Source organism: Cupressus sempervirens, chromosome 7 (assembly GCF_028749045.1).
Source record: "Cupressus sempervirens isolate cs-2001-9-10 chromosome 7, ASM2874904v1, whole genome shotgun sequence".
In the NCBI taxonomy this organism is placed as follows: Eukaryota; Viridiplantae; Streptophyta; class Pinopsida; order Cupressales; family Cupressaceae; genus Cupressus; species Cupressus sempervirens.
In genome coordinates, this window is record NC_143124.1 from 431591060 (window position 1) to 431606626 (window position 15567).

At 35.5% G+C, this 15567-nt stretch overlaps 1 protein-coding gene across 3 annotated transcripts in view; it reads left to right on the forward strand.

Moving 5' to 3' along the window:
• The window catches only part of LOC149547394 (origin of replication complex subunit 4-like), a 159830-nt gene extending 144990 nt beyond the window's left edge, over positions 1 to 14840 (forward strand). For all 3 annotated transcript variants that reach the window (XM_089791627.1, XM_089791628.1, XM_089791630.1), the window contains 3 exons: positions 13863 to 14006; positions 14109 to 14163; positions 14521 to 14840. In XM_089791627.1, the coding sequence (XP_089647753.1) occupies positions 13863 to 14006; positions 14109 to 14150 (186 nt within the window). In that variant the 3' untranslated portion in view covers positions 14151 to 14163; positions 14521 to 14840. The remainder of the gene's footprint in view (positions 1 to 13862; positions 14007 to 14108; positions 14164 to 14520) is intronic.
• The last annotated feature ends 727 nt before the right edge of the window (positions 14841 to 15567 follow it).

The window sequence follows — 15567 nt, forward strand, 5'->3', positions numbered from 1 at the left end:
TATGGGTGAGTGCCTTATCTCATTAGGTTTGAATATGTATTTGATATCTGATTATATATATATATTTTTTTAGTGTATTAGCTATTTTCTTGTTTATTAGCTCATATTATTTTTGTTCAATGGATATTATTGGTTTTTATTTTTACTTTATTTCACTTTGCATTGTTGTGTTTCCCAATGTCTTATGCTTTTTCTTTTTTGAACCTTCTTGTATTTTTTGTTGTTTGTTGACTTTTATTGACCTTTTGCCCTCGATGTCCTTTTGGTATCCTTTATATACACTTGAGATGATCTGCAACAATTTGTCATATTCTCTTGCACTTACCATCCTGATGATGGATCACAGAGTGTGATTCGAAATGTTGATGCAAAAAACACCAAAGACAATCAATCCCAAAAACTGTATCAATCTAAATTATGGATTGTGAAAATCTCTTCAGATTAATATTAAATGTTTGCTTACAAGTCTGTATCTTCAAGGGTTTTTGCAGGACTGTATCTTCAGCAGTTTTGACAGCAACACATAATAAATTTGTTCATGATCAAATACTTCAAAAAATATGTGAATGGCCATGGATTGGTCTATGTATGAACACAATATTTTCTGTGATTCTGTATCTAAAATGAAGATGCGATTACAAAGAATGAAGACTTATCGGGTTAATAAACTTCACCAATTTTGTTCAACAACAAAGACAGAATAAAATGTTGGATGTTGTTCTATGCATTTGCTGTGTCGAGTTTCAAGACTAAGTGTTTTAAAATTAAAATGATACTTAATAGTATTGGGTGTGTAAATTCCCCAATTGCACGATATAATACTACTGAAGGAAGTTAGTTCAATGCAGTTGGAATAGTTGTTGGTTATGAAGTCGTTGATAGTCGTCTCACTCTATTATGCTTCTGTCGAAAGGTAAAGAGGAGATATTCTTCTTTATATAGAGTGCTAAGATGATTGAAAGTGTGTGTGATCTGAGCGGTAAATTCATTATATTAGGAAAGTAAAGTATTAGACAATGAGTGAATTTAATCTATGCAGGAGTGAGCAGTATTGACCGTCTATACTAGTTTTAATAGGAATGTGCACAAATCTGATAAATAGTAGTAACAGAAAGAATATTTGACTCATTAAAAAGGGAAGACTTCATGCTTTAAGGAATAAACAGGTATAATCAATTCATTTGGTCTTGTATTAACATCTACTCTGTATGATAATAAATTTCAATTAGCATAGAGATGTTGAGTTCAGATTTTTTTTTCTTCAGTTGAAGGAAGGATTTTAAAGATAGTTTTCAGTTTGGGAGGTGAACTGTTGTTGTCTTATTTAGTTTTTGTTTTGAAGTATGATTCAATATCCAAATAGGTTGAAGGCATTGGTAATTTGAATTGCACATTATATGTGCTTATTCTAAGGAAGAATTCAGTTTGAGAACTTGCAATTGCAAGTGAGTCATTTCTGTGAGTCAGAATACAATAACTGAAAAGGTTGAGTGGGTTGTAGCCTCAATATTGCAGAGTTGTTACGTTTGTTAAGATTAGAGTGTATTGGTTGATGCGTTAATGCAGGAGCATCTTGGGTGTAAGAGCAATCTTGCATCACCCAAAAAATATATTTTTTTCAATATTTTCTATTTTAATTAGGGACTAGTAGATAGGGTGGTTACTATTTATGGGAGCTTACTATTTTTAGTAGGTTTTTCATATGAGCTCGAAATGTTCTCATTTTCTACATGGAGGTTCATTTTAGAATGATAAGCCTACCATAAAAATCTCATTGCTCCAGCTTACGTATCGGAGAAGTTATTCCAGATTTTTGGTGGAAAATTTAGGGGTAAAATCTTTAGGCTCACTGTTGGAGGCCCTAAAGTGCCCGAATGAGGTCTGAAAACTCGACAGAATGGTGTTTGCACATTTTCGAGCCTATAGATTTTGAGTTGGTGTTTTTGAAAAGTGGTTATAATAGCCAATTAGAGCAACAGTTCGAGACTTATGGCCTTCATTTTGGAAATGAAGTTGGGCTATCCGAAATTTTTAAAATAATTGTCAAAGATGTATTTGGTCGACTCTATATGTATTGTTAGTGTCTGTCGGCCCTAGGTATTAAGTTTAAATGTCTAGAATCTTCCTGGGCGGCATAAAATTGCCTATTTAAGAAAGACCCGAACATTGTCTAGGACAACTTTGGGTGGTAGTTCGCAGCTTAGTGTTGCAGATTACTGTAATGAAGGCACCCATGTGGGTTAGCATATTGTACTTGTGAATTCTGTAATTTCACATTTGCGGTGATAATAAGAAGTCCATATTTTGTTCTTTCATTTGCTGTTGTTTCTTTGTTTCTATTATGGGTTTATGGTATTAATGGGAGCACCCTTCATCAAGAGGTGCTAGAGCTAGAGTTCTTGAGTGTGTGGATAGATTGCCGATTGTGAGGCAGTTCACACTAAGATTGTGATTTGGGCTGAGTGTGTAGACAGATCGCCGATTGTGAAGCAATTTGCTCTAGGGTTTTAGCGAAAGTGCGAAAATGCCTCCACAAAGAGAGCGTGATACAAGAATTGTAGGTGTTACACCTGAGGGTTTTAGAGCCCTCCGAAGACAAATGCAAGCATTGGAAGAACAAATGTACAGAGGAATATATCTTGCCATAAGAGATGAAAGTGAGGATGAGGACAAAGAAGAAGAAATGTCGAACCAGAGGTAGTTCTAAACCTAGAGGAAGAGAGGGTTTTTAAGGCCATCACCAAGATTGGAAAAAGACCTAAGTTTAAGGTTTCCACATTTTTGGTAAATCTTAACCCAAAGGTGCTGATTGATTGGATCGATGAATTGGAGTACTTTGAGTGTGAAGATATTGAGGATCTTGATAGGGTCAAGTTTGTGCTATCAAAAACTAAAGGGACATGCAAAGATCTGGTGGCAGAAGATTTAGTTAGAGCGAAATAGAAAGGGAAAGGATAAAATCACCAGATGGGATCAGATGATAGCTAAACTGAAGCGACAATTCATTTCTGTGGATTATGAACTTGATCCGTTGAAGAAAATGCAAGGGTTGAAGAAAGCGGGAAAATTTGTTCAAGAGTATACTGAAGAGTTCTACCAAGTTCTCATTAGAATCGACCATGCAAAAGCTGATATGGAGAAAGTCGCCCATTATCTTAATGGGTTAAGGCCAAGCATTCAGGACGAATTGAGTTTGATTCGAATGAATAGTATTGAGGAGGCATACTAGTTTTCCTTAAGAGTTGAGGAAATACTAAGCAAGAAGTTTGACAACAAGAATAGTGGAAGAGGTTGCGGTGGAAGATCTGGTGGACGATCTTATGGAGGTCGTAATGACAATTAGAAGAATAGGGATGAGGTTGGGAGTAGCAGTCAAAACCAGAGGGGAAACAATTCCAATCGTTTTCGTGATCAGAACAATAGAGATCAGAGAGGAAGAGGCAGAGGACAAGAATTTGGAAGAGAAGGCTTCTATGGGAAATGTTTTCATTACGGAGAAGAAGGGCAGAGGGCATTTCAATGTTACCAGTGCCAAGGAAGGACAAATTGAAGAACAGAAGGCTAGGCCAGAGTTGCACATGTTGATGAAGATGCTAGATCATCACATTCTGAAGATGTTGAACGAGAAGTCCTAGTTAACAGAAGAGTCCTGCTAAGTGGTGAGAATGAACTTGATCAAATGAGCTTGTTTCGCACAAGGTGCATATGTGAAGATAAGTGTTGTGATGTGATCATTGATGGTGGAAGTCGTGACAATTTGGTGTCAGCAACAATAGTTACAAAGTTGAAGTTGAAGAGGTGTAAACACCCGTGTCCATACTGTATTGCTTGGGTGCAAGATGACCACAAGGTCATGGTCAATGAGCAGTGCTCAGTGAAGTTCAAGATTCGAAGCTACTAGGATGAGGTATTATGTGATATCATACTTATGGACATATGTCATATGTTGCTGGGTAGGCCGTGGTAGTTTGACAGGCATGCTGTACACGATGGGCGAGCAAATACCTACAGTTTGACCAAGGATGGAGTGAAGCATAAGTTGAAGCTGTTGAAGGAGAAAGAAGAAAAGGTATGTAGTGCTTCCAGAATATGTTTTGTTGATGGAAAAGAGTTTCTGAAAGATATGAAGCATGAGCATATGTGTTTTGCTATAATTCCAAAAGATAGTAAAGAAGTAGAGGAGGTATCTGTAGAAGTTGCAAATATGTTGGAGAAGTTTTCTAATACTATATCAGATAATGTACCTGATGGATTGCCCCCAATGAGGACAATCAGTCACTAGATGGATTTGGTTCCAGAAGCTAGTTTGCCAAACAAGGCAATGCACAGGATGACACCAGCAGAAAGTGAAGAGTTGAACATACAAGTTCATTAGTTGTTGCAGAAAGGGTTGATTTGAGAGAGTTTGAGTCCATATGCTGTACCAGTCGTATTAGTAACAATGCACCGAGCACTTTCACGAGGCTCATGAATGAGTTACTGAAGGAGTTTTTGGGTAAGTTTGTCATTGTTTACCTAGATGATATTTTGATTTTTAGTAAGAAATTGGAGCAGCATTTGACCCATATTTGTAAGGTGCTTGATAAGTCGAGGGAAGAAAAGTTGCTGATAAACCTGAAGAAGTGCAGTTTTGTAAAGGAGTTGGTGTACTCGGGATTTGTAGTCTCAATAAAAGGTCTAAAAATGGACCTAGAGAAAGTGAAGGCTATCCTTGAATGGCCTACTCCAAGAAGTGCAACATAGGTAAGATCTTTGCATGGACTGACTAGTTTTTATAGAAAGTTCATAAGAGGTTTTAGCAGTATTTTTGAACCCCTAACTAAAACAATGAGAGGGGATAGGAAAAAAATTAAGTGGACTGTAGGAGAAGATAAGAGTTTTAATTTGTTGAAACAAAAAGTTACTGAGCAACTTGTTGTAGCACTTCCAGATTTTAACAAGGTGTTTCAAGTAGACTGTCATGCTAGTGGTACTACATTAGGAGCTGTTTTTGAGCTAGGAAGGTAGATCTGTTGCTTATTTTAGTGAGAAGTTGAATGATACAAAAATAAAATATTTTGTTTATGATCAGGAATTTTATATTGTAGTTCAAACATTGAAGAAGTGGAGACACTATCTTCTTCCTTAGGAGTTTGTTTTGTATATTGATCATCAAGCTTTGTAATAGTTGAATAGTCAATAAAAATTAAACCAAAGGCATTTGAAGTGGGTTGAGTTTTTGCAGAGTTATACATTTGTTTTGAAACACAGGAGTGGGAAGTCTAACAGAGTTGTAGATGCTCTTAGTAGAAGACAACTTTTGTTGACATAAGTGCAGGTAGAGGTGGTTGGGTTCAAGGAACTCGGTACTTTGCATCGAGATGATTTTGATTTTGGTGAAGCGTGGAAGGCTTGTACAAAACTTCTTACACTTGACAGGACAAAATGGTTGGATTTCATGATCTAGTATAGTATGTTGTTCAAAGAAGGCTAGTTGTGCATTCCCCGAAGTTCAATGAGAGAGAATCTCATCAAAGAGAAGCATAGTGGAGGATTGGCTGGACATTTTGGCAGAGATAAGACCATTGCTTTGGTTGCTAAGAATTATTACTGGCCACAGTTGCAGCAAGATGTGAAGAAGTTTGTACAAAGTTGCAGAGTATGTCAGATGGTGAAAGGAGTGAAGCAAGATACAGGGTTGTATCTGCCATTACCCGTACTAGAGAAGCTGTGGGAGGATGTTAGCATGGATTTTGTTCTTGGATTATCGAGGACCCAACGAGAGCATGTTTCTATTTTTGTTGTGGTTGATAGGTTTTCAAAGATGACAAATTTTATTCCTTGCAAGAAGACTAGTGATGCTATTCATGTGGCAGAATTGTTTTTCATAGAAGTGGTGAGACTACATGGTCTGCCAAAGAGTATAGTTTTAGATCAAGATGCCAAATTTGTTGGGTATTTCTGGCGTACATTGTGGAAGAAGTTGAAGACAAATTTGATGTTTAATTAATTGCATCTTCCCTAGACTAATGGACAAACAGAAGTGGTGAATCAAAGTTTGGGAAATTTGTTGAGATGTTTGGTTGGAGACAACCCAAAAGGATGAGATATGATTTTTCCACAGGCGAAATTTGTGTATAATAATTCTGTCAATAGGAGTACTGGTAAATCACTATTCCAGATTGTATGTGGGAGTAGTCCTAGAAATGCTTTTGAATTGAGGCAGTTGGATAAAGGAGAGATAAGTAGTGCTGAAGTAGAAGAATTTGCAGAACATTTGAAGAACATCCATGAGAAGGTGAGGAAGCACATCATAAAGATGAATACACAATACAAGGCAAATGTGAAAAGGAGGTATAAGGATTTTCAGATTGGAGAAAAAGTCATGTTTTATTTGAGAAAGGAGCGTTTTCCAGTGGGTACATATAATAAGGTGAAGGTGAAGAAGTTTGGACCATGCAAGATAGTGAAGAGGCATGATTTTGGAAATGCTTATGAAGTGGAGTTGTTAAATTGAATATTTCACTAGTATTTAATATTTCAGATTTGACAGAGTATTATGAAGGAGGTGATGGAGATGAAGTTGCAGAAGCACAGTGGAGTATTCCAATAGCTAGTTCGACTACAAAGGTGATTAAGGAGATACTAGACAGTCGTATTGGCAAAAGTTCAAGGAACAAAACTTAAGAAGAATACTTGGTCAAATGGAAAGGTAGGCCAGTAGAGGATTCATCATGGCTAGCAAGGGAGAAGGTTAACCATCTTGGTTTTCCTTTGAACACCTAAGACGTGATAGAGTCACTTCTCAAATTACCTTGGGTGTCTGATGCAAAACATCCTGGTTGTAAGAGCAATCTTGCATCACCCAAAACATATTTCTTTTTCAGTCTTTTCTATTTTAATAAGGACTAGTAGACAGGGTGGTTACTATTTATGGGTGCCTACTATTTTTAGTAAGTTTTTCATGAGTTCGGAAAGTTCTTGTTTACATGAAGGTTCATTTTAGAATTATAAGCTTACCATAAAAATCTCATTGCTCTAGTTTAAGTATTGGAGAAGTTATTGCAGATTTTTGATGAAAAATTTAGGAGTAAAATCTTCAGGCTCACCGTTGGAGGCCTTAGAGTGCTCGGATGAGGTTTGGAAACTCGACGAAAGGGTGCTTGTGTAGTCTTAAGTCTGTAGATCACGAGTTGGCGTTTTCAAAAAGTGGTTATAATAGCCAATTGGAGCAACGGCTTGAGAGTTATGGCCTTCCGAAGTTGGGCTACCCAAAATTTCTAAAATAATTGTCCAAGATGTATTTGGCCAACTCTATATGTATTGTTAGAGTCTATCGGCCCTAGGTATTAAGTTTGAATGTCTAAAACCTTCCCGGGCGACATAAAATTGCTTATTTAAGAAAGGCCCAAACATTTTCTAGGATAGCTCTGGGTTGTAGTTAACAGCTTAGTCTTGTAGATTACTATAGTGAAGGCACCCATGTGGGCTAGCATATTGTATTTGTGAATTCTGTAATTCCGCATTTGCAGTGATAATAAGAAGTCCATATTTTGTTTTTGCATTTGCTCTTGTTTCTTTGTTTTGGTTATGGGTTTATGGTATTAAGGGGAGTACCCTTCATCATGTGTACACTATGTTAGAGTTGATGCTCTTAAATGAGAGGTTTGTTGATTTCTTTGGTTTGGAGCCCTTGAAGTTGTAGTTGAAGTGAAGATTTGCGAGGATGGATTAGGATAGTAACTCTTAGTAGTCTTTGTGTTGAGTTTTTTCCCGCATTGGTTTTCCACATTACAACTTGTGCATTAATTTCTTGTTTACTTTTATTGCTGATCTTATGTGAAGATAAGATACTCATACAATAAACTAGTCAACAAGTCTAAATTGGTTCCCCTGCCCACCTAGTAATCTAATTGTGTTGTACACTTCTACTTGATCATACTTCCATCAAAACATATATGACAAAATGCCTCTCCCCTTGGGGGAGATGAGGGTCTTCACATGGAATGTCAGCAGCATTAATGCCCCTAATGGGAGGCACATGATTAAGTGCCAAATTAAGATACGGCGTCTTATATCATCTTTGTCCAAGAAACTAGACTAAACTAGGTCGAGATGGAGGAATTTATTAAGCAGTGCACTGGGTGGATTGGCTTTGCATCGGGGGCATGTGGTGCATTTGGGGGCCTATGTATCATGGTTAATGGTTATAGCATTCATTTACTTAATCAGGATGATCATTGGATGAAGGATGTCATTTTAAGCTTGGAAACAAACCTTCATTTCATTGTGTACAATATTTATGGGCCAGTCAAAACGGGGGACAAGTTGGCTCTGTAGTCCTATATTGTGGCCAATATGAAACTTCACAAGGAGAGGGTCACTTTTTGGGGAGGCGGGGGGTAGGGGTAGATATTTCAATGCCATCTTTCATGTAGATGAAAATATATTGTCCCCTCTAGTGGAAAATTTTCTTGGACCAACTGCTGGAAAGGTTTGTTTAATATAGCTCAGAGACGTGATCAATTTCTATTTTCAGAAGAACGAAACTTGATTCATATCCAAATTAGATCTTTGATAGTTCCTTGTCCTATTTCAGATCATTTTCCCAAGGAATTACTTATGGCTGAGGATGTTAGGCCAATAAAAACTCAATTCAAATTTGAAGCTATGTGGTTCAGATGGCTGAATTACATTGAATCTATGAGAACTTTGTGGTAGGAACTTGATCAATTTAGTGGTATGAGGATGTTTGCTTTCAACAGGAAGCTTAAAACTCCCAAAGATAGATTAAGAGTATAAGTTCTGAATTGAGGCAGAAATGACAATTCTTAGTGAAAATGTTTTACAACATGGTATGTCTGAAACAGAATTCATCAAGCAGATGGATTTGTTGTTTGATTACGCAGAGATTTAGGCAAGAGAGGAGGTATATTGGAAGTCAAAATCTAGGGATGATTGGATGGAAGTAGGGGATTGGAATACAATTTTTTTCATAATTCCATAAAAGCAAGGCAAAATTGGAATTCTATCTCATTCCCAACAATGATAGTTTGGTTCTGTCAAATAAGGACATTGAAAATGAAGCAGTCAGATTTTTAAAAAATCTTCTTGGAAGTGAAGACCATTGGGAGTCAATAAGCATTGATAAACTGGAAGTTATCCCAAATGTGATCATAGAGGAAGATAATATTATCTTGTGTCAACTGCTTTCTATCGAGGAAGTTAAGCATGCCACTTTCCAAATGGGTTCAGATGAATCCCACGGGCCTAATGGCTTCACTGCTCAGGTTTTTCTGAAATGTTGGAGCTTTATGCGGGCAAAGATCATGGGGGTGATGGAAGAATCTAGGAGGAAAGGTGTTGTATTGAAAGACTTAAACAACACTAATATAGCCTTGATCCCTGAAAAATGGGATTTTGTATCATTCTCTGACTTAAGGGCAATATCCTTGTGCAATACCATATATAAGATCATTTCCAAGGTGATGGCAAACAAACTTGAGGTTTTATTGCCTAAATTAATCTCCATTGAACAAATCGGTTTTGCCTAGGAAAGGAATATCATAGATGGTGTTATTAGAGGTGAGCTATCACTTGACTACAGGAACTCTTAAATTGGACTCCATAATACAATTCCAAATGAAAACCTAGCCTCCTGAAGTTAATTGAGCATCATAAAATATTCTCTTAGAGGAGATGTTTATCATGTTTAAATTGTTTATTTGTCTCAGTGCCCACTAAACTTGAACTAGTTGTCATTTCAAATAAATTTCAATTTGTTGCTATAGAAATTACAAAAAATTTAATATATAAAAAAATGAAACCTACAATATGTTCGAAGTAATAAAAGATTTAAACAAACACCAAAAAACATTATAAAAAATCTTTTGACTTGTCTTTTCGTGCCCCTAGATTAACTCGAACAAATTTATTGAAACATTGAAAAAAAATGTTTATAACTTGAAAGGATTAGATAAAATGCTTATCTTCGATGATTAGGTCTCCTTTGTGATATTCACTGCCTAGGCACTTTGTGTTCATTCTCCTTCGAAAAAAGACAAACTACCTTTGGAAATGCAAAAAAGGCTTAGCAGGAATGAGTTTGTGTGAAATGGCATTGTGTTTGGGATTTGCAACAATGTTTACAATTGTCTCAGTCCCTTGGATTAAGTAATTCTTGTGTCAACACTAACTTGTCAACGGTGAACATGTTTTCAGCTCTGTTTTAGCAACTATCAAGGAAGGTTCTGAAATAAAGCTGCTGAAACTGAAAACAATCACTAAAACTCTAACATGCAATCAGATGCCACAACAAGAGACTCCAACTCAATAGGCTGACATGAAAAAAAGCTCCAATACGACTGTAATATGCACCCCTTTTTCTGATGACATATAAGTTTATATCGCAACAATAAGGATATGCATTTGATTTATGTTTCTGTCATAAGTCTGATAAAACATTCTCAACATGTAATGGCTCTAATTATAAGTCCCTTTTTGTATTCACCTTAGAATAGAGAGTTCATTGCAGAACAATAATGAACATGCATAGTTTAATAAAATCAAATTTTGAATACCTTAGATCAGTCATTACATGGTCTGTAGTAGATCTGAAAATGAAAATGACTTTTTCACAGTGCTCTTGACTGATCAGTCAAGTATAGCACCCAACAGCGAAGCAAACTTCTTCTTGACACCTCCTTAGAGCATAGATCAACAACCAACTCACCCAACAACTTTAGGTAGCTCTCAAAACACATCAAGTCCAATCAAAAGATAACTATGTCATACTGTTTCAGTCACTTATTAGTCTGTCTATGAGTTGTTACCAACATAAAAGCATAAAGAAACTCTGTTGATTCACCCTTTTTAACATGCATTAACACCCATTTATTGTCTCCCTTCACCAGGCTTTAACCCAACACTCGAGTGCAAAAATAACTTCTATATGACTATCCAGTAGGTTTGAGTGAATTTTCTGAGCTGATAACAGACTACTGTAGCCTCAATCAGCAAGAGAACAATTAACAATAAGTACCCAGAAGGCTTAGTTTATTCTTTTAATACACAAATTGTAACCAGACTAACCCGACGACACCAGTCTACTTCAAAACTCAGTCAAAGACTAATGAAATCAGTATGATCAGTCATCCACAAATTTAAATGACAACGTTCTTCAAAGATCAAAGTGAAAAAATCTAAAATAACCTACAAAATCCCAGAAAGGTTGTTGTCATGCAAGAACTTACTATAAATGGCAACTTCTGTCAAAACCTTTGAAACTAAAAACTAAGCTCACTAAGAGCATTGGAACCTTTGTAGTATATCTAGAAACCTACGGAAAATCATAAGAACTGGCCAACACTCATAGAACAAGTTGGCATAAATATGGGGACATTACAAATTGCTAGTTTTTACTAACTTGATGTCTTGTTGGGGTCAAATCCTTCAATCCCAATTGGCAATGCAGTGCATCTACAACCAAAAAGAGTTTTCACACATTAAATATCCTTAATGTATGACTTGCCTTAAGAGTTCTCCCGTTTTGAAGGTGGTGCAGACACCCAAAATTGACCACCTTTGGTCAATTTACAACTATTTCATCTGAAGTTAAATAATATCCTATTGTTTCATTGATATTATGCATGTCCCTGTAATTTTCCGTGTCATAGCCTAAGGTAAATAATTACCTTGAGTTATTTCCATCTTTAGTCTGCTTCCAAATTAATTAAATCAATAAATCTTTTTAATAAATTTCTCCCTTTGGATGTCACATCCTCCTACACTTTGGCACTTGCTTCCTAATCCTAATCCTAATCTCCACTTAATCCTTCCACTAGGCATTTGCACACAACCTTTTTGATTAAGTCAAGTCAACTCCTCCCACCAAATCAAGCACATGGGTCTTGCTGCTTTAAATACCTAAAAGAAAAAATCCTTTATTCCTCTTCTTCATCCTCCAATATAAACTATCCATTCATTTTCATCCCAAAATCTATATATCCAACACTTCAAATGTTTTTATTCTCACTCACCCATTTTCCATCTGAGCATCCTTATGCTGCCTGATTTTTGAGTGAGTACACATCCAAAACAAACATCTTGGTCAAGTCATTGCAACAGGAGTTTTGTTATATATATATTTTTTGAAGTATTTCATGCTGATTTGACTTATTTTGCCTAATCTTGAATGTTGCATTTTTTATTTTGGTGATTATGGGTTGATTTCTTATCTGTTTTGATGCATTTGGGAATTACATTTCACTGCACACAGGTGTTATAAACTTATTTGTACTTTTGATGAGGATACACCATTCTAATGATTGGACAATGAAGCCTAATTATTATATAATAATAAGTATTTATGTCAGAAGATTAAAACAGTATTGGAAACATACCATTGTAATGAGCACATGATTATTGATGGCGATGAGAAAGATAACATGTTTTGAATCTTGAGTTTCCCATGTGCAAAGACTGAAATGATTAATGCGATTACGATGAATTTTAATGATATGCTTGGGCTTCATCAAGATTACCTGTTCTAAGAAGGTTAATAGTTTTTACCATTGCGATGCTATGGGGGAGGAGACTTCTTTATGTGACTAAGTGGCTCTAATGGAGACATTGAATACTTAATGTCTATGACTCTATACAACCTTTAAGGTTTGTTGGGTGAGAAATCTACATGATGGAGTACATCATTTACTTTCCCCTCGCGTGCATTCAATATTTTGTACAGTTAATCTAATGTATGTTCCAAATATTTTTTGCCTTAAGGTTAGCCTACTTAGCAATTGTTTAATGTGTTAATTCTATTAATATGGTAATTTTATAAAGAAAACTTAGAGATTGGGATGGAATGTGTCTAAAAATTGAAAGAATATATGAACAAACCTTGTAAATCTGGCCATAAGAAAAAAATATTGTGCAGAAGCTATGACAATTAACATTGTTCCATCTTGCTACAATACTATACATTATTGTCTTTTAGTAAATTGTACTATTTCTCAATTAATTGAAAGGAAAGAATCTAAACCTAATTAAATTTGTACACATTTTCGGATTTGTCTCATTTTTTGGTTCTCACTGTATAACCATATTGCCTTAAATTTCTGCTGGACATCATCTGAGCAGTCAGCTCTTGGCTAATATTTCTGACAGTTTGATCTAATGTCATTCATTTCTAACAAACAGTCTTGAAACACACGGAATGTCAGGATCACACGATAGTACATGCTGATTATAGCGATCCATTTCTGTTGAAGTATAATTTAGTTTTATTGCACATATATCTAGTTACTTGAATTTTATTAAGCAATTTTAGGTACAATTTCCTGAAAGTCACTGCCTTTGATTTCTTGGCACAGGAATAGAATGAAACCACTGTGAAATGAAGCTCATTTTGTTGGTCTCCAGTAGGGAAAACTTTATGGAACCTGAATATTCTTTAGCATATATTGGCAATTATTTCCACCTTGTAAATTACAAAAAAGTAAATACAACGACATTCTTAGAACAAAAGAACACATTTAATTGCACTGGTAAATGTTGTTTACAAATTTGGCACCCATTTGTAAATTTTGATAATGGGTGACAGCACACAACTTAGCTGCCATTTTTTTCATATTTCTAATGACAAGGGACATACTTTGAAGTAAATAGGATTTGGCGGAAAATTCGTAAAGACTACATATATCAGCACACAAAATGCAAATACCACGCACAGGTTGAATTGATTATGGTCAAAATGCCTTTGTTAGTGCTCCTTCTGGAAATAGAACCATTTTTATGGACCACACAACTTGATGCATAATCAAATCTTAAGTTTTATGGTTGCTTTGATTCTCATGCTTTTGAGGTGCATCCTGTGTTTCCAGGCATTTGAGCACTTGTTGGAGCGTCAGTTAATAGCTTTAATGGACAAGAGAGGGCAAAGCATTGCATTGGAATTCCGACCGGTGAAATTACTTATTGCTTCTCATGAGCTTCATGAAGGATTGAAAACGAGTCCTGTCTGTCCGGTACATTTCTATTTCTTTCTTCGCCTTGTAGATTAATGTTAAAATTGCATATACTCTTTGTGTGTTACCTTCTAACTTTAATCTGTTTTTCTTACATGTTAGGTTGTCTTACGTCAATGGTTTGATCATGAGAAGTTCAAATGAAATCTATCCATAGGTCAGCATGTTTTACTTGGATGGTGCAAGTGCTACACAAGTTATTTGTTTACTGAGTTTTCTTTCTAAATCTTACTTTGTGATGAGCTGCAAATAAATTTCTTTGACTAGCAATAATAACTAAGTGAAAATCTGTGTAGCCTTATCTTCTTGTTTTTGTGGCATTTTAAAGTATTACAGCCTCTACGAGTTTTCTTTCTAAATCTTACTTTGCAATGAGCTGCAAATAAATTTCTTTGACTAGCAATAATAACTAAATGAAAATTTGTGTAGCCTTATCTTCTTGTTTTTGTGGCATTTTAAAGTATTACAACCTATTCGATTCTAATTGGATTAGCAATCTGATTTCCTTTTCCAGGGACTGAATTGATTTGGAAGTCTTAGACACTGTTTTCACGCACATCATGAGAAGCAAGTTAACTGTAATGGAAGTGAACCTTCTCGAAGGGCTGGGAAGGGAAACAAGCTCAATGATTCTCAAGTGCTTATTCATGAAATGGAAGCAATGAAGTACACCGGTTTTTGAAGGAAACAAAACTTAGTACTGTTCTTATTTTCTGTATATTTCCTTCTCAATGAAATGGTATAAAGGTTGAAATTTAGTAATAATTTGGTTTGATTTTGGAAGTGTAAAACATTGTATTCTATATTTAGTAATATTAATGTGCTATTAAATTTTGTTGTCTTCATTCCAAAAAAGATAATTCTCCTTTTCTTAAATAAAAATTTGTTAAGAATATAACAAGAAGTATAAAGAGGTTGAATAGCAATCATCATAATATAAGTGATTCAAATTCAATTTTGATGGTGTTTTTAGGGGAAATCTAGGTATATCTGGTGTCTAATATGAGTTTGGGTTGAAAACATTCTTTCTAAAGTCTTAAGAAGATTGCCATAATGAACAAATAAAGGAGCATAACTACATGAACTTGTTATAAGATTGCAATTACGTCTTTAAGTTAGATAATGTTAAAGGTAATTCAATCTTTTGCACTAAGGAAGAAACACTTTCATGGGTGGAGACTCAAGGCATTATTAGATGTGGTTCCTCCCTTACTAGTTCAGAGACCACATTGCAATCCATACATATCACAAGGGCATGTTAGGGCCAAATAATCTTTCAACACAACAATCAACCATGTTGAGTAGATGGAAGAAGTGACATTGCATCATGGTATAGATAAGAATTCCTCTACCTAATACTAAAAACAAACACTATTGTCTAATAAATTTTCATGAAATGTCCACTTCTCATTTGTGCTCAAATTTGTCAGAGTGTGGCCTATCATTGGACCCTCATATGCCAAGGAGTTGATGATGGGGTAATCTATGGAGTAACTTTTCCTTCTGACTTGGTTTTGTATGGTTTGATTAAGACATTATATTTTAATAATATAATGTTATT